The sequence below is a fragment of the Tinamus guttatus genome, unplaced genomic scaffold, assembly GCF_059628265.1.
Source record: "Tinamus guttatus ecotype Peru unplaced genomic scaffold, ASM5962826v1 Tinamus_guttatus_pri_ptg000140l, whole genome shotgun sequence".
NCBI classification, from domain to species: Eukaryota; Metazoa; Chordata; class Aves; order Tinamiformes; family Tinamidae; genus Tinamus; species Tinamus guttatus.
Genome location: NW_028288674.1, coordinates 338581 through 360253, shown reverse-complemented (window position 1 = coordinate 360253; position 21673 = coordinate 338581). Strand labels below are relative to the sequence as shown.

The window sequence follows — 21673 nt, the reverse complement described above, 5'->3', positions numbered from 1 at the left end:
TCACTGTGTCAAAATCCATCAGACCAAGACAGTCTCTGAGGAGATGGTTTCAAAACCTCCCTTGTTGCTGTGACCCCTGTGGGTTAGTTAGTCCATATGCAGGAGTCATGCCCTTGCTTTGTCAAGGCACATTGATGCCCTTTCCAGGAGGAAAGAAGGACAATTCCATGGTACAAAAAGCATGATTTGATAAAAAGAAGTGGGTTTTTTTTGGATGTCTGTCATTTTTTAACCTACTGGAGGTAATATCTGTGTATGTTTGCTCCTGTAGATATCTATCATGAGTAATTTGCAGAAAAGATTTTGAACACCAAAGAAAGTCTCAGAAAATGATTGTCCCAAGTTAGTCATTTTTGGCTTCCTTGGCTTCAGGTCTTCCAGGAGGGACAAGTGAGCCAGCGTGAGACACCACTGCCACAGGCCCTCTAGCTTCCCTTAGTTGAAAAGCAGCGTTAGTCCCCTCTTCCTGTCATAGGGCTGTGCTACCACTTTTCTGACAAAACCAAGTGTCCCTGTGCTTGAGGTGAGCCCTTGCAATTGCCTTCTTTTTGTAGCTTCACTTCTTTTCTCCTGTCCTTCCCTTATCTGCTTGACAGCTTCTACCTTTTTCTGCCCTCCACTGCTATTTTTAGGCAGTTAGACCAGGTAATCAGAGAATTTGCTGGGATTTTTGTTTCCCTAATGACTAAGGCTCTCTAAGGCATCTGACATGTCCACAATGACCACCACCATCTGCTTGCCAATACAAGTACTTTGATTGGTGGCTTTTGTAACAATCTGCCAACAACTGGAAGATAATGATTACTGTATTGTAACTTAAAAAGGAGAATTCTTTTTCTTAATATGCAACACAGTCACTTTTTACTGAGCTGAAAATTCGCAAAGAGGGTCTAGGTCCTTGCAGGGAACCATTTCCTTACCTAAAGAAAAAAAGCAATAGCCTTAAGCACTTCAAAAACAGGTTCATGTAATGCATTAGCATTTCAAAGTGGCCTGCAAGGCCTGACAGGCTCAGACTTCAATAATTTTCTGTTCTCATTAAAAGATACTGTATCATATTAATATTCTTTGACAACAGAGATACAGAATATTCTACCCTTACTTACGCTTTAATGTACATCTGACAAAATTATGGACTCTTGGAGCAACCCCTACAATTTGAGCATCCTTGCATAAAACACAACACAAATAGCATCATCTCCATAGCATTTAGTCAGCTTTCATTTGCCCAGCATTCGTATTTTATTTATTAGAGCAAAGATCTTGGTTTTCTTGAGCATGCCATGCGGGCCTGAACTTGGAGGATATCATCCACACCACAGGATTTTTTAATGAAATGCTGTGTTGTGTCCTTGAGACATCTAAGAGGCCATGGCTGCTAAGCCTTTCCACAGCCTGGCTGCTGGTTTCTCTTACCAAGCCTGGCCTCAGCCACCGGCCCTTTCCTTGAGGGAAGCAGAGGCAGGTTAGGAGGCACTCGTCCATACTCTGAAGCGAGACAAGCCATGACAGTGGAAATGGGAAATGGGGAGAGGCTGCTGGTGCTGTTACAGGCATGTTCTGTGTGATACCCTTGGCACTCTTCCCTAAAAAGTGACATTTAAAAGAAGAAACAAACACATATTTTTTTCTACAGGCCACATACATTTCTTGCACCTTCTTTGAATGATGCTCTTCCAGCCTACAACTTTTTCTTACACCGTCACAACAAATGCTTTAAAATAATGACAGTGCTGTGGTACCTCCTGCACCAGTAAACCAGTGACCAAAGCAAAAGACTACAGCGTAATTTCCCAGGTGATAACAGGCAGGGTTGTAGTGAGGGTATCTGTCTTCCATGGCTTAGCTGTAAGATTTCATTTACCATTAAAATGCAGCCATCCTGGGAAGGATGATGCATAAGATTCAGAGCACACAACGTAAAGACAGAACAGGAGCTGTAAAATGCTGTCTTCTTATGCTACATTTTTACACTGAGGTAAAGCATATTTTGCACTAAACCCCACAGACATTGTTTGACTTAGGCAATGCATCTCTGAAATACACTTGACTCCTCTGTGAATATCTTCCCTGTATCAACTCTATGAGAACAGAAAACAGACAGTACATACATAGGCAGTTGCTTAACAAAGGAAGAAGATAATCACGGATCTAGAAATGTAATCCATCATCATTTAATTCAACATAGCATTTGACAACATGCTTAGTAAATTCATTCTTTAAATATGTGTGTCCACTGACACATTTAACATAGTGAAGAAATGAAAAGATTGCTAGAATATCATTATTGTTGTTTCTCATTTAAGTTACTTTTAAAACATAAAATATGCAGGAAAAAATATACATCTGTAGTGTTTAGACTATTGTACATTATAAATATGCTGGAAGGATGGGCACTGTTCCGGTCATGTTCACGAGGCTGCGTGTAGGCGCTACCTGGTTTTGCAGGCATAATATTTTATTTTATTGCAAACCATCTACATAGAGAGTAGAAAGCAAACATGACAAATTCCACAGCACTATCAGCTTAAATAATTTGAGGTCTATTAATACTTTAAAAATAAGGCATTTCACCAAGTCAAGGAACACTCAAATCTTCATCATGAGAACTTCTCTCAGGTAAATCAAAGGCAATATACAGATGAGTGATGATGGTTCAGTCAATTCACAGTTTTCAAAAACAGGTCTCCTTAGAAGTAAGTGCTCCCTAAGAAAATCCATCATTAATATGGATGAAAACTTTGCCTTCCTCTTGCTATATCATATAGTACAGAGAGGATGGACATATGTGTAAACATATCTGTTTACTAAGTTGCTTCTTGCCTAACTTGAATCATCTAAAAATCAGAAATCTGATGTACGCTCATTTCTATAGTAAATATATATCCTCAGGAATGCACGCAAATGTCTAAAAAGTTTAGTAAAAATAAAGGAGGGTATGAGGAGAAACCACAACATTAGAAGTACTAAAAAAACTATTAAAGGTGAGACAAAGACTGAATTTTCTGAAATTTCATTTTCTATTTGCTTGTTTTTGAAAGTTTTAAAGCACTCCCCACCAAAAGTTATTGTAAGCCAAATTTCTCACAATGCAATATGGCAGAGAGGAGCCTTTCCTGGAGTATTGCTCTAGAGCTGTATCTGGGGAGTGACAAAATGAGACTGCAAGTATTGGTAAAAGGATAGCATATATCTGGATCTTTAATTTTAGGATCTTCAATATAAAATTCAAAATATTCCAGGCCAGTTGCAGGGATTCGATCAGATCCTGACAAAAAGGCTGAGGGAGGAAAAAAAGGTAATTAATAGATTAAAAAAACCATAAAAACAGAAAAAGAAAGCAATAACCGAAGAAAAACAAGATAACAATATTAGAGAATGAAAATCTGGAAAGAAAATTGCTGTAAAAGTATGGTTATTTCCATAAACTAATTATTTATATTTTTTGAATTTATATTTGAATATAATAGAGTGTTGTGTGATTCATAAAGCTGTTTTACTTGTAGAGACATCGAGGATAAGAAAAGCTAGGCTACGTTTGACCTTCTGCATTTAAAAAACGATTTGCTGAATTCTGCAGTCCTTTGAAAAGGCTAAACTGCTTGCGTTCATATGCATCAGGTAGGTCTCAGGCCTCTGACCTACAACTGATATCCAGACAAGTAAGTGATAAAATAATCACAAAGTTCATGGGTGTGTCAGGTGCTTTGACAGAAGTCTCAAGAGAGGTCAGAACTGAGTCTGTGCATATGCCCTGGGTCAGTTCTCCCTGGCTTTCACTAGAAAATTTTGATATGGCTAAGAGCTACTTGGAACAACAGTATTTTTCACATGTAAGCATCTATAATGTGTGTTTTGGGGGAGAGAAAGGACTAGTTTAGAGTGTCTGATACATTACCAAGAAACATTTTCTTTTTTTCTTCTGAGAGTCTGTGAAACACATTCCAAAAATTCTTGATGGCTTGATCTGACTTCTGGTAATTTATGTACTTTACATTCTGTTGAAGGGAATAGAAATAAAACTCACCAGGTAATCCTTTTTCATTTAGAGCAACAACAATTTACCCAATGTATTTTATAATCCTCTTCATAGATATTCAAATCCCCTTAACCTTTGGAATCTGCTCGTTTGATTGGTTGTTCCCCTCTCTCCTCACCCCCCCCACAAAGATTTGTATGACAATCTTTGAACTATTATTTGATTTGTATTCCCCTTTTTTCTCATGTAGCTGGTATAGATAAGAAATAGATTCAAAACAATGACAAGTGGAGTAAAGAAAAAAAAAAAGTCCCTCAAGCTCCTGTTTTGGTGTTTATAACATATGCAATCCACAAAAGAACAGGACAGAAGGAGTTTACGCTCAGCAGAGCGAGCAGAGATGCACTCTGCTTGTATCTAATACCTTTTCCAGCCTATGCCAGTCACAGTTCACGTGTCCCTCGAGAACAGTCTGGAGCTCCCCAGGCAGAAACATCCTCCACTTTTTAGTTGGGCAGCCTCTTGAAAACCCTCTCTTGAAGTCCTCAAAGGGCTTCTGAACTGATTCATTGAACACGTAATTCACATACAGGTCAACAAATTCCTTCCTGCAAAGATATTTTGATTCAAACAAGCAGTGTAAGACTGATGCTTTTAAAAGAAAAAAATATACAGAACTTTTATTCCCTGGGTATCACCAAGGCCATATGTTCCACATAGGACCTGCTTACATTGCCTACAGCAGTCATCACGTGCAATTATTCATTCACTGAATTAAGCTGTTAGGACCACTGCAAATAAAAGACAAGGCTGGCCAGGTTGATTCATTTTGGCAATACTCCTCATACTTCATATGAGCTCTCCTATATATTTTTATTCATCATTTCACTACTATGACAAAACCCAGCAGACAAACCAAAGGTGTAAATTCGGAGAAACTCATTTTTAAAGCCAAAGAATTGTCCTGCAATCAAAACAATTCTTCACGCAGCTGCTCACTGGCGGAATTTCACTCTTCTCTGTTCATGATGGGGAGTCATTTGCTGACAGTGTAACTCTATAGAAGCAGCGCAGTGTAACCGGTGTGCTTTGAGCTCCCTCAACAGTCCCTTCGTGGGTCCGTATGGGTCATCAGATCACGTGCCTAACTCTAGGCACAGAATTTTCCTCTGTGCTCCTGTGCTGAGGTAAACGCTGACACAATGTCTTACCAACAGATTCTGCTGTTATATGCAAGATAGAGCCCATGCAGGCAGCACAGTGCTGATGCTCAGCACTTGCTACGAGTATCACTCACCATGCAAATGCTCTGCAGGTGCACAACTTGCCAACATGTGAGACAAGTAAGAAAACCTCGGGAATCCTAAATTCTTGCAGCTCAAAGCTAACAGACAGAAACATACCCCTCCCCGGTAATAGAATGCCAAACACTTCCAAAAAGCTTTGAGGAGAGATTAAGGGATGATGTTTGGATATGTTTGTGGCAGGGTAAGAGAAACAAAACCTACCGGTTATGCTTTGTGACAGCAATGTTGGCACCATTTTCTTTAAGTTGAACATCAACTGTGGAATCTCCTTCTTCTTCCGTTGTCTACACAAGTAAATCAAAACATTGCAAGCTGAGCTGTATCCGTCAGGGGCAGACACAGCCCTCTCACCGCACGAGCTGAGAGCAGCAGTGTGGTTTCCGTGCAGATCCTGACTTGCCTACGCAAACACACAGCACGTCTGCACGGCTTGCTGATGGCTCACCATGAAGTACATGTTGAGGCCCTTGATGGCATCATCGTGTTCCTCATCTAAAATCTTCTGAAGATTCCTTTCAAAATAAGGAGGAAGGAAAAAAAAGCAGAGAAGAAACAGACTTCAAACACCACTCAATGCGTACTCAAATCCCCCTGCGAAAGGAACGTTTAAATGCGTACGTATATGGGCTGCTCGCAGTCACACAGCGCCTTCACCTCTGGCTCTGCATTGACTGACCTTACATCTCACCGCTGCCATGATGCCCTCCCTGCCCACCGGGATAACCGTGCCCAGTGGCGGTGAGGATGATGACAGTGACGGCCGTACCTGCCCTCTGTGGGCAGCAGCTCCTTCAGGTCATCCAGCGTGGGCGGCTGGCGCAGCAGCTTCTTGTAGAGTGCTCTGGGGAAGGGCAAGGGCACTGTGCATGCATTGCACAGCGCCATGCCCAGCAGCGTCCCCACCAGGAAGAAGGTATCGCTGGGAGACTGGTTAAAGAAAAAAAAAATCATCAACGAGAACAAGAAGAAGGCTAAAAGCAAGTCAAGGGAGGAAGTGAAGGGGCAGGGACCGCCCTTACCTGCCGGGGGAACCAGATGAGCTGGGAGTCCAAGTGGACGAAGGGTCCGTCGTGGGGCTGGCAGAGGGCTCTGGCGGCGGCGCTGAAGAGCTCCTTGGAGAGGCCCCCCTGGTCAATGCCGGGCTCCCCGGCGAACGTCACCTGCGGGCGCCCCTCACCGTGAGCGGGGCAGGCCCGCTGCGCCGCGGAACCTCGGCGCGCGCCGCCGCGGAGCCCGAGCCGCTCGGGCGGGCGCACCGGAAGTCGCCGCGGGGGCCGCCATGTTGCGCAGCGGGCGGCTTGCGGCAGCGGCGCTGCTGCGGCGGGAACGGCGGGCGGCAGGCGGCGGTGCGGGGGGGCTGGGAGCACCCGGACCGGGGCCGGGAGCAGCGCCGCCGCCGCCGGAGCCGCCCGCGCTGCCCTTCCTGGTGTGTCCTCTCTCCAAGCGGCCGCTGAGGTGAGCTCGGGCAGTGCGGCAGGCCTGGCGCCCAGCCCCAGTGCCACCCTAACGCCCTGGCTCTGCCCCATCTCCTAGGTACGAGGCGGCCACGCAGGAGCTCGTGAACGAGGAGCTGGGCATCGCGTACCCCGTGGTGGACGGCATCCCTACCATGCTGCCGGAGGCGGCCAGGAAGATCCCTGCGCGGCCGGCTGAGAAGCACTGAGGGCCCATGGCGCCCTGGCTGCCCACGCTCAGCGTGCTGGTGCCCCTGCTTGCCCTTGCCGGCCTCCTATACTCGGCCAGCACTGACGAGAGCTTCCCGCGGGGCTGCACCAGCACGAGCAGCCTCTGCTTCTACAGCCTCCTCCTGCCCGTCACCATCCCTGTCTACATTTTCTTCCACCTCTGGACCTGGATGGGCATCAAGCTTTTCAGGCACAACTAGCACCCGCTTCCCCAAAGCGACACCTATAACCTCAGCTGGCCCTGCAGTCCCCGGAGGTGGTTGTCATCGCCGCAGGGTACCCGCAAGCGCATGTGATGTCCTGCCTAGCAAGCCCACTATCTAACGAACACCCAGACACATCCAGAGCATTAATTCTGTCTAACAGGTCCAAGTATTGTGTGGGTGAGTGTGCTACTGAAAATCTTCTAGGTGGTAGTGGTGGTTGCTGGAAAGGACTGTGCTCTCACTGAAACAACTCTTCTAGTTCGTTTTGAACAGCAAGCGATCACAACCTGGCGTGATGTGAACCCATATCTATTACCAGTACAGGGTTTGTTTCTGGGCCTTCAACTGGTGTGAGTGAAATGCATTTGATTCCCTACTGGAAGTATACGTAATAAACAAAGTTGATGTCTCATAACAAAGTGCAAGTTAAATCAAGTTCATTTGGATCACACTCGAATGTGTACATCCAACAGCTGCTTTGCATTTCATTTTTCATAGGCCTCTAACCCTGACTCCTTGGCCAGCAACCTTTTTCCCTTGGAGCCAGCTAGCCTGGAGTCTTGACAGGGCATGTAGCAGGAACCAGCCTGACATCCACTTACACCACCCACATCACCCCAGAGCACCTCAACAGCAAATAAAAATGCCATTTATATGGGTGCCAAACTTAGGCACACCAAGCTTGATGTCAATCTGGAATAAGAGCATAACCTCTTGCGCTCCAGAATTATTTTATGCCCCAAATGGAACATTCTTTTTAATGATATTTTCAGGGAGAGCTTTTTTTTTCTTCATATGCTCACTGAACACAGTACATCTTTCTTAAAAAATTCAGCAACACTGAAAAACAGACAGCTCTGCAGTAAGATAGTCAGCACTAACAAAATAACAGTTTGATTACTTACTTGTAGGATCCTTGTGAAGTTCTCAGGTAGTGCATTTTTTAAGTTGTACCATATGTCATGCAGAAGGTATTGTCTTCTAACCACAAAAGCCCATACTGTGTGTTTTACCGCTACAGGGTTTACCTGAAGAATCAGAGAAGTGTGTTAAAAATTGCGTATTTATCTCTTAAATTCTTAGAAAAAAAAAGCCACACTTACAACATTAAATGAGGAGCGCGTGCGCAGAGCGTTGTATTCTAAATTATGAACTGCAATCTTATCTTGCATGTCAAAGATGCATGGGTATTTGGTCAGCTTCCATAGAGCTACCTGAAAAAACAAGAAAAAAAAAGTGATGATTTTTCTTGCAAAACAGTTGTTCACGACATGTATGTGCAGACTGCACTGCCAGTCCGGACCTCAGCAAGCTCTTGTGTCTCTGAGACATACCCTTGTTGTTTACATGAACAGCATACTGCAGAGGCATGCTTCCTAAAAGCCTTTTCTAGGCATTTCTGTGAGGGGGAACCCTGCTAGGGAGGCATCTGAATTCCTGGGAGGTGTTTATTTTTGTGCAGGCAGGTGCTTGTGCTGCAGCACCCAGAAATAAAACATCCATTTTTAATAGCATCATCCATACTACAACTAAACCAAAATACATAGCAAAAACATCCCCAGGTTATAATATATTATTCACTAGAATTTTTGTTTTTTTTTTAGTTTTAACACTGAAAACATTTATCATATTGATGCATAGCAAATTGAATCAAAATGTTAATTTTTTTGTGTGAGAAGGCAACAGCTTCAAATAATGTCCTATTTTGATTATGTTTCCGTATTGTTACTCAAACCAACTTCTCTGGTTAATTGGTATAAAGAAGCAGATCAACAAGTGAACTTGTTACTTGTCCTGCAAGTTCCAGTCAACTTGCCAGAAAAGTGCATTATTTGTCTGAGGAACCTGCAGGTTTCCTTTTCCTACTGTTTCTTGTGACTCTGATAGTATTTGATAGCTAGTTCTCATTCCTCCAGAGAGTAGTGTACCACACGACTGACTTTATTACCACTGCTTTTTTCTTAGTTGTGAATGAGTTGAATACTCAACAGGGTTGCTTCGCAGAAGTTTTAAGAAACCTCCAGCAGTTCTGTTAAATGGACTGCTTTAAACTTAGGGTAAGGAAAACTATAGGAACCTCCCCCTCACACACACCCTTCCTGCTATTTCACACTCATCACCAATTGAAAGCAGCTAGTGCTGTTTGAGAAGTTGGGGGACTGCTGCAGCACTCAGAAGCAGACGTTCAAAGGACAGGAATTACTGTGGCTGCTGAAATAAGCCCCAGTGGGATTATACGTCTTTGCATGATATATAGTTAGAGGACTGGAGTAAATGCATTGTCTGAGCATTGTTGGCCTATTAATACAGGCTGCCACATTTATTGGTTCATTTAAACAAAGCAGAAATGGCATTGTACCAGTGGAAAGATTTCATACTTACTTTTTTCACATCCTCACAGTAATTAATTTCGATAAGAGTTTTCACTTCAGGTATGTAAAAGTTGTTTTGGGCCATTCCAAAACCAGCCCTGGAGTTCACCTGTGCGATATAAAAAGGCGAGTTGGCAGATCTAACAAGCAGTGCATCTTGCAGTGTACAACAGGGCAGGACTGAGGACTAAGAGGGCTCTGAGGCCCTGCACAGAAGTGGAAGTACAGAAATACTCCAAGCAGCACAGCACTCAACAAGGAGAAGGGAGAAAACCTTGAGTCAACTCTCTGGCAAGTGATGTTCATTTACAGGGAGGCCCATCAGCAGGACTCCATCAGGGAGGTATGTTTTACTTAGAGCCTCTTTTGTGCTGCAAGAAGCTCTGAAATTTCTGCCATAACTCCAATATTCAGTGCCTGACAAAGGTCTGATTTTTCAGGGACAGGAAAGATGCTGGGATCCAAGTGATGTTATCCCTTAGAAGACTAGGCCTGCTGCACTTCTACTTGTTTATCCACTAAATAAATACTGATTCAGGAGTCTAAATTTATGTGCCCAAACCTGCATTCTCTGTCAAGGAGATTAAGTTTTCAACAGAATTTTATGATTCCCTCTGATTAACACCACATACAGGTTTGAGCTCTTGACTCCTAAATTTTGAAAAATCTCATCAGGAACAAAATGGTACTCAGCATATAGCTGTCCTTCCCCACCTCCCCCTGAGTCATCTGCAGCAACAAACATGTTCTAATGCTGTCATCCCAAACAACTCCCCAGATACCAGACCCTTAAAACATCTTGCAATATGGGTGTCACAACCATCATGTGCAAGACACACAGGCTTATCTTCAAGACACTGTGGGCAGCTGGTAGGGCGAGAGATTGCACCTGCACGAAGGGTAATGGGCCTGCTCTGCAGCCACACAACCTCCTGCACACCCCCGAGCATCTCCCATGGGGCTGCAGCGCGCGTCAGCTCCTCACTTCCATAGCGGGTCAGCCCCTATGGCACAAGTCAAGGTGGGGTAGGCAGAAGTGCTCCCTGTAGCAAGCAAGGAGCTTCACAGCTACACTAGTGTAAGGTCAAGGAGATACCTGAAGCAGTGTCAAACAACAAGGACCCCTGTTCCCTTGCGAGAAGGAAAGTCAGAATTCTGAGAAAAAAAGTCCTACTTCAGAATCCAACCCCTTTCTCACCTGGAAAAGAAGCTGTAATAGTCTCAGATTTGCTCTTTTGTGGCAGCGCAGATCAGAGAGGTTCCTTTGGAAACACATCACTTCCATGATGTATTGAAACAGGCTGTTCCGGGAAGCCCACTGGTAGGTGCTGACCAGCTCTTCGAAGAAGCAAGGCTCTAGATTTGACCACAAGGATTCTGTAAAGAAAACAGCCACTAAGTTACCTACCACAAGCAACAAAAATAACTACAGTTTCTGGATGAAGCTGCATTTCCTCTTTCTATTCAAATGACCTACACAAAATATTTACTTTTGCACTGCAAAAACTAGGAAACCTTTTCTTGTGACTGTTTTTGCTGTCTAGTCTCCATGTTTCTTAGTCTACAGAAAGCACCTCCAGGCTGAATTCCTGGGACCCATTACATCAATGAGAGTATCTCTTCCCCTGCAGCCCCAAATGAGCGAGCATTTAAATAATCCAGCTCTACCAACTCCAAAGCATACCAAGAGTTTGCAGGTCCTTTGCCTGGAGCTTCATGATGGCTTCTGCTAGCAGACTAAGACAATGGTAAGAGGTGTCGTCATCTCTCCGCAAAAGGAAAGGTAAGATCAAGTAGATCCTGAAGTTTTCAGGTGAGATGGGAGAGGAAGGCAGTGATAGTAGCAACTTAATAATTTTCTGTTTCACCTTAAAAAGGGGGAAAAAAAGGATTAAAAATGGAATGGTCTTTTGCCAAGATAACCCATGAGTTAGCTCACAATTCCCCAGTTTCATGCACAAATCTTCCTTCACGCGTTAGCCTAGGGCACTACCTCTAAATTCAGTTCCTGAATTAGTCAGTTTTCTTACTGACTTTGGGTTACTGATTCGTTCATTTGTGTCAATAAAAGTTATCAGGATAATTTTCCAAACACTTCCTTCCTAGGGAAAAGAGGCCTGGCAGCTTTTTGGGAACGGACTTACTCCTAGCGCTATGACTTTATGTCCAAGCAAAATGAAATGCTTCAGCGGGAACAACATGCAGACTGTTCCTACCTGAAACGTGGGGAAGTGATACGCAGATCCAGAGGTCTGTGGTATTTGTGTAGCAACAATTTCTGCATCACATCCTTACCTCTTGGAGAATCCCAGGCTTGCAGCTGATATTCCTGTAAAAATGTAGCACTGCTGACAAGTTTACACCTGAGACTTCTTTAGATGTTCTGAAATGTTTGTCCCTATGACAAATGGAAAAAAACAAAACAAAGCCACTAAATGTGAGAAGCTTGAATGCCTGTTTTTCTTAGAAAAACATCTTAACATTGCCACTTTAAAAGTGTTAAACCCTGACCCTAACGAGCATCATTTCAGCTGTTCCACCTAATCCCCAGTGTGTTCTGATTAATATTCTGTCCTTCCTGTTCCTTGTTGCCGTTCACTGTCAATGAGCTGTTTCCCAAGCCACCCTAGGAAGACACACTGGGAGAAGAAATTTTTGATTCTTTCAGTACTGAAATACTGCCCAAATGGGACATCTGTCCAATGTCACCATGAGATAATCTACTAGGATATGAGTGTCTATAGCAAATTTCAATAGGATCAGAGGCATAGGAACTTAACTATTTTTAGCCTGGGTTTTATCCTTGAAAGTACAGACCTGCTTCTTACTAATATAAACACAACTCTTCTTCATGCATTGCTTAGAATAACCCTAAATAGTTCACACACAGCCAAAATATTTTATGTCTAAGTAAGCACATACCATCTTTTTTCCAAGAAACTTCCGTTGATGCAGGCCTCAGATGAAAAGATCAGACTAACAGTCCTGATAGGGAAGGGGGAAAAAAAAAAAAAGTTCATTTTTTTTTTATTCTGGCAGGAAAAACAGTACATGACACTAAATATCTAACAAAGTTTTTCTTAGTACTTTTAATATAACTCAACCATATTAAGAAGTGCTCAGAGAAACACTCAGAGCCAAATTAGCCAGGATCTTGAAATGCTCAGAATGAGCAACTGGAGTTAGGTTTGCCTACAGAAAATAACCTCCCACATAAGATTCAAAAGGAGGAACTTTTCCTAATTCTCACCAATAAGCATGAGGCTCTCCTGTTGCACTTTGGGAAATGGGTAACTAAAGAGATTGCTCATTTCAAATGCTGGCACACACTGCACATTCCAGGCACAGAATTATGGTTCAGATTAGGCTTTTTGCACAAAGTCTTGGTCTGCAGACCAAACCTTGCACTCTTGTAACTTGTCAAGCCCTGGCCAACTTAACCTCCATTCTGTCCACTAAGAAGAGGACAGGCTGTCAGTACCTCTGTTCTTAGCAAGGCCATACTGAAGAACTGCTGCTTATCAACATGTCTTTTCTGTACGCATAAAAACATTTAAGAAGGTCTGGTACAAGTTTAAAAGAAACAAAAAGCAAATTTTACATTCAGCCTTTGCTAAATTCTTGAACATCAAGTCCTACCAGAGTCTGCAAAGGAGAATAATTTTCAACAAAAACTGCATCGGGTTAAAATAAACCTACACACATAGGGTCCCGACTTACTTGGTGTCCCCCCACTTCTGCGGATCAGGGTCAGAAATCCATGCATCCTTCACAGTAGCAATTCCGTCCAAACTAACATAGCAATTCTGTATGAAATGTATGTACATAGCGATGAGAATATGTGTAGCACTCAGGACCTTTTTTTTCAAGCTAGTCATTACAGGAAGTTTTCAGCAAAAGCCTAAATATGGCCAAATTAATAGTCATCCAGCATGAGTTGTAGATGCATACAGTGTAGAACAGATACCTAATTGCTTATGAGTATTTTCTGCACAGAAGTAGAAGATCTGCAAAGAGGGAGATGGGAGCTTGAAGCAGTTACAGAAGGATGGAAAATCCAAGTTACCATCAGCAAAAAACAATGGTAATTTGTAAGTCAAGATCAAATATGCACACATACATTTTTCTTCAACAGCAGGACAATACTTTGATTTCCTCCTGCAATAATTTTAATCTCCTTTTGGGACGTACTGTTCCCTGTGAAAAATAAGCAGATTTTAAAAGGAACATTTGAAGAAACAGTCATTGTCTATAGCGAATTCAATGCAAGTGCAAAAAAAAAAATCCTCAAACTGTAGCTTTTGGTCAAAAAATAGATTATGTGGTCTCCATCTGTGATAATAAATCAGGCAGCAAATGAAATCATCAAGCAAGCTTTATAACCCAGGCCACTGGAAGCTGTTGGTTTGTTATCCAATAAGGATAGCAAGGACTAGTCAGTGATTAGGTTGATCCAATTGGACAACTAATGTTTTCTACTAAGGTCACGGAAAAATTAGGGAATGCAAATTAAGTGCTCAGTGGTAGACCTCCTTCGACAGACTGAGAAAGTAAGCAATTTAGGAGACACGTGTCTCAGGTCTTCTGTCCACAGGAAAATCTCTGTTTTTAAGCTGGAAACAACGGGAAGCAAGTTTTGTATCTGTAGGGAAGTGTGTTTCTTGTGAGCTTGCCCAGTGTAAGCAGAAAGGGCACCTTGCGATCTACCTGAAATGCAACCTTCCACTTCCTTTACCTCACCTGTGCCCACGTATTTGCAGAACTGACCCTCTTAATCATCCTTCTCACAACCTTAGGAAGAAAGATCAAGTTTGGTCCTAAAGTACGTTTGTCTTTTTTTCCTCCCACACTTACTACATTCTCCACATTAGAAATGAAAAAAAAAAAAGTTTACGTTCTTAATGTAAATCAGGAAAATACTTGCCTTTTATGACTTTGAAGAACTGAATACAAATGATACAGGTCCACAATCGACATTACCTTGATTATGTTTTCTGTTCTCCACAGGTAAATTGATTGGAAGTGGTATCAGCTGATTAGACTTGCCCTCATTTCCCAGCTGTCCTTCTTCTCCTGAACCAAACGAGTAGACTTTGCCCAAGGTGGGGACATAGACGAGAGTGTGTCGACTGTTCAGAGAAAGAATGGTCAGAATAAGCTAGTACCATGGAGCTACTCAGAACAAAAATTACAAATACATTTTAGAGTGGGTAGTTGGGGCTTGCCTTAAAATCATAGTCCAGCTATAAAATAGACCTTAAACAAATCCTTAGGATCCTTCTTTGCAAAAATATTTAACAACAGGAAAAAAAATATGAACCCAAATTTTCTGTACTATTCTCTGTTTGTGATTTACACTGGTTCTATCTATCCTCTTCCCTTTGTTCCAAGCAGAGATATTTCCTAACCTACAATGTGTGACAGAAATTGACAGAAGACTTTGTGGCCCAGTTCCAGAAAACAACAACAGAATCACATAGTTTTTCCATTTTGGTTCTTTGTAATAGCCACCATTTGGTCAAAGTGGATGGGAACTCGGTGACATTCCTGGCTCAGCCTTTTGACAGTCATTTGTGCCCTTCCTTTCTTGGAAGTGTACCCTTCCTTTCTTGGAAGAGCAAGGGCCAAGGGCTGCTAGTGGTTTTGGAAATGCTCCTGCTGCTCAGCACTGGCTGCTGATTCTGCCTTCCCAGGGGTTATTGCCTGAAGGGACAACACATGAAGAGCTGATGATACTGTGACAGTGGTGAGCTGCCTCAATGCAGGGATTTGCACAACGTGGTGGTGACTTCTCCTCCTACCATTGTTCACCAAATCCCCTAAGACTTAAATTTAGGGGACATTTTCCTGGTGTTTTCCCACCTTCCACAGGCCACCTGTGACACTCTTGCTCCCCACAGCTCAGCCACCACGCGAGGGGTTTGTTCGTTGCGAGTGGAGTTGTGACCAAGTTGTCCAGCCTCTCCCGCTCCAAAGGTGCACACCAGCCCGTCCTGCGAGCAGAGGAAACCACCAGGATCACTGCACATGGCCACCACCAGGAGGGAGAGCCAGCAAGAAACCACGCACCACATGGGCACCACATTCAAAGCATCTCCCATTCAAACACAGGTAAGGTTCTCTTTGCACAAGCTTAAACTTACATTGCTTTCATGTGCACATGCTTGAACTCCCAAGAATAACTCCCTGTTTAAGAATTTTACTTGTGTATGAGTAAACTCTGAATTGGGTACTGTTGGCATTTTCTGAAATCCCCAAAATGCTATAAAATACCTAAGATGTTCAGAGAGGATATAAAGCGCACATTCCGACTCCAAGATTCCTGTTCACCATTTTTCTACAGAGTATCTGTGTGCAGGTGACAGGAGTCAGATTAGTTTTCCAAAACTCGGTTAGCAACCCTTGCAAACCATCTTTGGATTCCAGGGGAGGCAGGTCTGGCCATTCTAGTTTCTCTGCTGTAGCAGCAAATCTTCTCTCATAGGGTGCCATCTCAGATGCTGAGTTCAAATTCAAATTCACCTTGGAGAGAACTGCGGTGTGATCTGCCCCACACGAGATAAACACAGTCTTCCAGTGTTGTAACGCTCCAATATATGATGGGCAGTCCCTGCCTGGAAACAAAATACAACATAGCTAAAGCAAGAGAGTATGGGGGAATCTCCCTGCTCCCCATAAAGCTTTAGAAAAGACTTGAGCCTTTTCAGTCTTTTCTTAGAGCAATCCACAACTTGGTTTTGAGTCCTTTTCTACCCTCCACTGTAATACACTCTGTGTCATAACTTTCTGTCTTATTTATAGTATTTTCTTTATTAGTTTACTTTAGATAAACACTTGCACGTGAGGCTGCCTAAAGGTAGGTTCCTTCATCCATACTTGGCTTTGAAATATCTGACACAAGGTCTTAGGCATGTCAATCTCTCACTGATTTCAGTTCTAAGTGGTAAAAGCAACTCTCCGCTAGGCTTCGAGGTTTGACGTTATAGGGCGATTTTAATTCATCTCTCGCCTGACATTTACACACACACACAAAAAAAAAAGGAAGGCAAAGAGGCATAAAATGAATTTCCTTGGTGCAAGAGTGCAAGACTGCTTTGAGAGATAATCGAACTGTAAAGGAGTCTCTGAGACTTACAGTTTTATCTGTCCATGTTATCATGTCAGCCACATAAAATGATGGCAAGTTCTACACTGACCAGTATAACCCCCACACCCCTTGTCCTGCACGTGTTTCCTAGCCAGGACACAACAGTTTGCACATGAAAAACTCATCCAGATGTACTTCCAACTCTCTCCTACCACTGCTGTTTCACAGGGGCTTGGCATTACAGTTGTGCAGCAAGCTCCCACTGGAAAAACACCTCCCTACCTCAGTGTCAGCTGCTGTCCTTCCTCACCTTCTGTGTGTCCGAGTCCCAGCTGCCCAGAGTCGTTCTTCCCCCAGGAGTACACAGCACCGGACACCGACACGGCGAGGCTGTGAGCTCCTCCTGCAGCGACCTGGGCGAGCGCGATGCCCTTCAGCCCCTCCACGAGCTGCGGATCTCCAGTGCTGCTGAGTTGGCTCCCCACTCCGAGCTGCCCGTGGGTGTTCCGGCCCCATGCGAAGAGCTCGCCTCCTTCACGGGGGAGCAGGAGGGGAGCTCCAGCACTCACCTCCCTGTGCTCTCAGGGAGGCAGGGCTGGGCTGGGCCCAGGGAGGACAAGCAAGGGAAGAGGCTACCTCTAGACAGCGCGATGGAGTGATAGTCCCCACAGGCTATTTGGACAATGTGTCGGGTTCCTAGTTCTGTCAGCGGCCTAAAAAATTAGGGAGGAAGACGTAGGTGAATAGAAGACTTAGGTGAATAGAAAGATGCTTCTGTAGACAGTGCTTGTCCCCACAGCCTCACCAGGAGGCTGCACAGTTTGGAAAGCTTGGGTCATGCACCCATAGCCCACCCAAGTCACAAGTAGTTTTTAAGTCACTTGCGTTCCTCTGGAACATGCCAGACACCCCTAGTAACTTTAAGGGAAACCTGCATCATGCTCATCTCTGACAGCCCAGATCTTTCTACTAGCCTCGAAAGCAGTGCATTTCTTATTATATGGAGGGGAAAAAAAAAAAAAAAAGAGTGCTTTTGAGGAAGTCTCCCAGATGCTGCTTTTGGAAGAGGGGGACAGGGTCTCTGGCATTACCACCCATACCATATGCACGCTCCTCACCTCGTCTCAAAGTGGTTAGACGAAGCTTTAGGCCGGTGCTCCGAGAGCTTCCCGTCGGCGGAGAGGAGGAGCAGGTGTGTTGCTTCGCAGTCCAGACACTGCACCTCCTCCTTGCTCTTCAGTGGTACAGATCTTTCCAAGCCCACTGGCACAGACGCAGCTCTCAGGCAGCGGCACCGTGAGGAGCTCTGCCCCCTCCCCAAGACCCCCGGGCGCTCTCTCCCGGGCACCCCGCTCCGCAGCGATGCGCGAGGGGAACACGCAGCGGATTCTGTCAGCCCCGTTGGGCACCGCACGTCCTCCCCGCAGCTCCCAGCTCTCCATACCCCCGGGGACGGCAGCTTTCCAAGCGCCAGGGGGGCAGTTACCTTCCGGGCCGGAGAGCAGGAGCAGCCCCGACCTCTCGAGGGCGGCGAAGCGGCCCCACTTGCAGCAGACCTGGCGCAGCCCCTCGGGCTGCCGCCGGAAGCAGCCGGGCCGCCCGCGCGCAGCGCCCGGCAGCACGAGCAGCCCCGGCGCGCGCGCGCCGGCCATGGCGCCCTCCGCCCCGGACAGCGGCGGCGCCCGCCCCGCGCGGGAAACGAAACCCGAACCCCGCTGGGAAACGGAAAGAGAAACGGGCGCGTCCCCGCTGTTCAGTTGCGGCTCCTTCGTGGCCCAGCCCCAAAACTGCCCCGGCTGTTTTCGTCTTGCGAAACAACCCTCAGAGGGGCATTTACAACCCTTGCAAACCTCTTATTTGCCTAAGTCTCTATCAGGCTGCTATCTCTATAGCAGCAGCACGACAACAACCTGTAACAAAGGTTTCTAGAGTGTAATTTGTAATGTAATTTTATTCTTATCTCTGAAGAGGCTCCCCTTCAGCTTTACCGTCTATATTATAATAAGAACAAGTCTCTGAGGTTACACAGTGAAATAAGCATTCACGTTACATGCTTTTGTTTTAACCTCTTCACATATTCTAGTTTCCTAAGAGAATGATTCCCATACTTTTCACCTCCCCTTTTCTACATTTATTTATCATCATCAGAGCCCTTTATGTTCAAAGGCCCTCAATTGTGCAAAATGAATTATTTTTCAGCAAATGTAATTATGAGGATCTCCCTCATTATGATGTTCTTTATGAAAACTGCAATATTCCCTATCCCTGGAACACCAAAGCCCTTACCTAGCTATGGAACAGCACAGTGGTCTAGCAGAGCTATGTTGCATCGACCAACCCTAGCACCTAACAAGATGGTTTAAAAGGAAGAAAAGAAGAGCCTTTAGGAGAAGAACCTTATTAGGTCACCAATGGTGGGTGACACCCCCCCCCCCCCTTTTATTGCCTTCACCTGCACAGCTGGGATTTGCTGTGGGTGGGTGTCTGGGCCTGATGTGGAGTGACTGGCCAGCGAAAGGGGGTTGGCTCTGTCTGCTGGGGATAAAAGCCACATGGCAGAACTGCTGCCTTAGAAGCTGTGCTCTCTGTTTGGGTTGTGAGGCTTGATCCTCTCCCTGTCTGTGCAGGTAGGACTGCCCTAGAGATGAGAACAATCCTCTGGAAGGAGGGGGAATGGGTGGGAAATCTGTGCTTTAATACCTATACTTTATCGGTGTATGTATGTTTGTGTGTATATGCCCAGTTTATATGGGGTAAACACACATATTTACAGAGATATGTGAATGCTTATATTCTATGTATCACACATAGAATATGTAGGTGTCTGCTAATGCATGTTCTGTGTATATATTTTTGCACAACATATTTTCACAGCTACCTGTGTATCTAGATATGTATCACTATGTGCATGTATGTAATATATGTCTGTGTATATAGCATGTGCATAAGAATACATACATTACAAAGATATGTATTCATATATATTGGTGTGTATAATGTGTATTTAACAATGTGGGCTGTATATTTATGTATAGTATTTGTAGATCTTCATGTGCACAAAATCATGTAAATTGATTTCTATATGTATAAATAGAACAGATAGGTATGTCTATACAAATGTTGAGCATATTTCCATGTTTTATTTAAAATAGAGATATACAGGTGTATAGATTTATTTACACACAGGTCTATATTGCATATGCATTATATATACATAGATTTTTCTATAAGGATGAATATAAAAAGCTATAATTTGTGCTTTTAAGTGTCTTGCATAGAAGGAATCATGAGTGGGTGCAGATAGATGTGTATTTTATGTATGACACATATGGTCAATACATAGATATATTTATGCTAATACTATATATGTACCTGCATATATACATGTTCATATACACAGATATAGAAAAATACACACACAAAAATATGTATTTGTGCATGTTTGCCACATGCACACACAAATATCTGTTGATATGCAGGTATATGTGTACATATACCAACAAATGAGTGAACGTATCTCTGCATACCAACAGACAGATATATGTGGATAGACAGTATCCACTGTTTAGGTGTGTGTGGGCATACATGTGTACACCCATGTGTAGATTGTATGTTTGTACACAGGTACATTCTGTATATATGCACATGTGTATTGTTTATATGCTATATGTGCATATAAGTATGTTAGTATATATCTGTATGTAGATATATAGGTGAGTGTGTATGTGTAGATGCATATACATTCTATATATATTGACACAGGTATCTGCATATGAATGCTTGTCTAAGCTTATACACTGTTTATGCTGTACATGTGTGCATAAAGCATATGTGCATAAGTATCATGTATGTGTATGCTATACATGCATGTTTATATAGATGAGCATTTTCAACAGTGCATTCTATAAATTTACTCATACGCAAGTGTGAATGCATATAGGCATGTGTATTCTGTGCATAACCAATACCTATGGTAGGTATAGGTATATGCAAGTATGTTGTGTGTATCTACACACAGCATATAATGTATGTAGATATGCATTCTATATATCTTTATGTATTTATGTGTATCTTTATGTGTATACTTATATATGCTATATATACTTCTGCACAACATTCTTAAACATGTACTGGCATATCTACATATATGTCTATGTGCATATATACAGTACAGTGTCATACAGCATGTATACATAAGTATACACAGTATAGAGGTATATCCACACATATGACCATATGTATGTATATAGTGTGTATATTTTTCAATGCAGTCTATAGATGTCTATATATGTGTGTATATATGCATTGCACACCTTGATGTAGTTAGACTTCTATGTATAATATCAATATGTATGGTACATACAGGTATATTTATGGAAATATTTGTATGGGAATATTTACCTGTGTTAATCATTACATAGATTATTTAAGCATGTGTATATATATTTGCACACATGCCTATATTGCATTATATATTATATATGCATATATTATAAAGCTAAGTATATAAAGCTATAATATTTAACAGTGTATTCCATCAAAATATTAATATTCACAAGTGGATGCAGATAGATGTGTATTTTATGTGCAGTATGTGTATATATGGCAAAAACATGGATATTTTTATGTTAATATGTTTGTGTAGTCATAATAGATACGTGTGTGTGTTATACTCAAGGCACAGTGTATGTATACACATGCCTATACAATATATAAGTACATGCACACATATGTAGATATGTGTATGTTTGTATCATATGTTAAACCTGTCTGATATATGTATATATGTTTACCTATATATGCTGTGTGTGTATATTTCTGCACAAGGATACTTACACATCTGTGTATCTAACTGTATGTAGAATATGTGAGAACTTGCACACAGCACACTATATCTGTGAATGCATGGGTGCCTGAGTGTTATATGGCATATATTGTGTAGACATATATGCAGCTAAGGGTATGTGTGTATATATAAATTGTTTCTTAGCAATGTTCTCTATATATTAATATATGCATGTGTTTGCTGATAGATGT

The 21673-nt window shown here is 43.1% G+C and overlaps 3 protein-coding genes across 3 annotated transcripts; 2 read left to right on the top strand and 1 right to left on the bottom strand.

Moving 5' to 3' along the window:
* Positions 1 to 3021: 3021 nt before the first annotated feature.
* LOC104575922 (E3 ISG15--protein ligase HERC5) lies at positions 3022 to 18078 on the bottom strand. Its single transcript, XM_088521969.1, has 23 exons — positions 17985 to 18078; positions 17755 to 17899; positions 17273 to 17349; positions 16947 to 17168; positions 16072 to 16163; positions 15412 to 15542; positions 14530 to 14678; positions 13670 to 13746; positions 13270 to 13355; positions 12472 to 12534; positions 11845 to 11947; positions 11234 to 11417; positions 10748 to 10926; positions 9560 to 9658; positions 8281 to 8391; positions 8083 to 8205; positions 6306 to 6446; positions 6053 to 6213; positions 5732 to 5798; positions 5488 to 5570; positions 4404 to 4587; positions 3899 to 3998; positions 3022 to 3280 (listed from the first exon to the last, which is right to left on the bottom strand). Exons 1-23 carry the CDS (start codon positions 18076 to 18078, stop codon positions 3066 to 3068), a joined length of 2886 nt encoding a protein of 961 aa, XP_088378095.1. The 3' UTR covers positions 3022 to 3065.
* Positions 6566 to 7083, top strand: PYURF (PIGY upstream open reading frame). The gene is made up of 2 exons (XM_088521954.1): positions 6566 to 6741; positions 6820 to 7083. The coding sequence occupies exons 1-2, from the start codon at positions 6566 to 6568 to the stop codon at positions 6947 to 6949; spliced, it is 306 nt and encodes a 101-aa protein (XP_088378080.1). The 3' UTR covers positions 6950 to 7083.
* PIGY (phosphatidylinositol glycan anchor biosynthesis class Y) lies at positions 6956 to 7235 on the top strand. Its single transcript, XM_010223266.2, has one exon. It carries the CDS (start codon positions 6956 to 6958, stop codon positions 7169 to 7171), a length of 216 nt encoding a protein of 71 aa, XP_010221568.1. The 3' UTR covers positions 7172 to 7235.
* Positions 18079 to 21673: the final 3595 nt, after the last annotated feature.

Excerpts from the sequence above, each read along its gene's own strand:
- PYURF (XM_088521954.1), top strand. The coding sequence starts at position 6,566 with ATGTTGCGCAGCGGGCGGCTTGCGGCAGCGGCGCTGCTGCGGCGGGAA. Across the intron at positions 6,742-6,819 it reads CTCTCCAAGCGGCCGCTGAG|GTACGAGGCGGCCACGCAGG; the intron begins GTGAGCTCGGGC and ends CCCATCTCCTAG.
- PIGY (XM_010223266.2), top strand. The coding sequence starts at position 6,956 with ATGGCGCCCTGGCTGCCCACGCTCAGCGTGCTGGTGCCCCTGCTTGCC.
- LOC104575922 (XM_088521969.1), bottom strand. The coding sequence starts at position 18,078 with ATGGAGAGCTGGGAGCTGCGGGGAGGACGTGCGGTGCCCAACGGGGCT. Across the intron at positions 17,350-17,754 it reads TCTAACCACTTTGAGACGAG|GCCGCTGACAGAACTAGGAA; the intron begins GTGAGGAGCGTG and ends CTAATTTTTTAG. Across the intron at positions 13,356-13,669 it reads TCCTGCTGTTGAAGAAAAAT|AATTGCTATGTTAGTTTGGA; the intron begins GTATGTGTGCAT and ends CATTTCATACAG.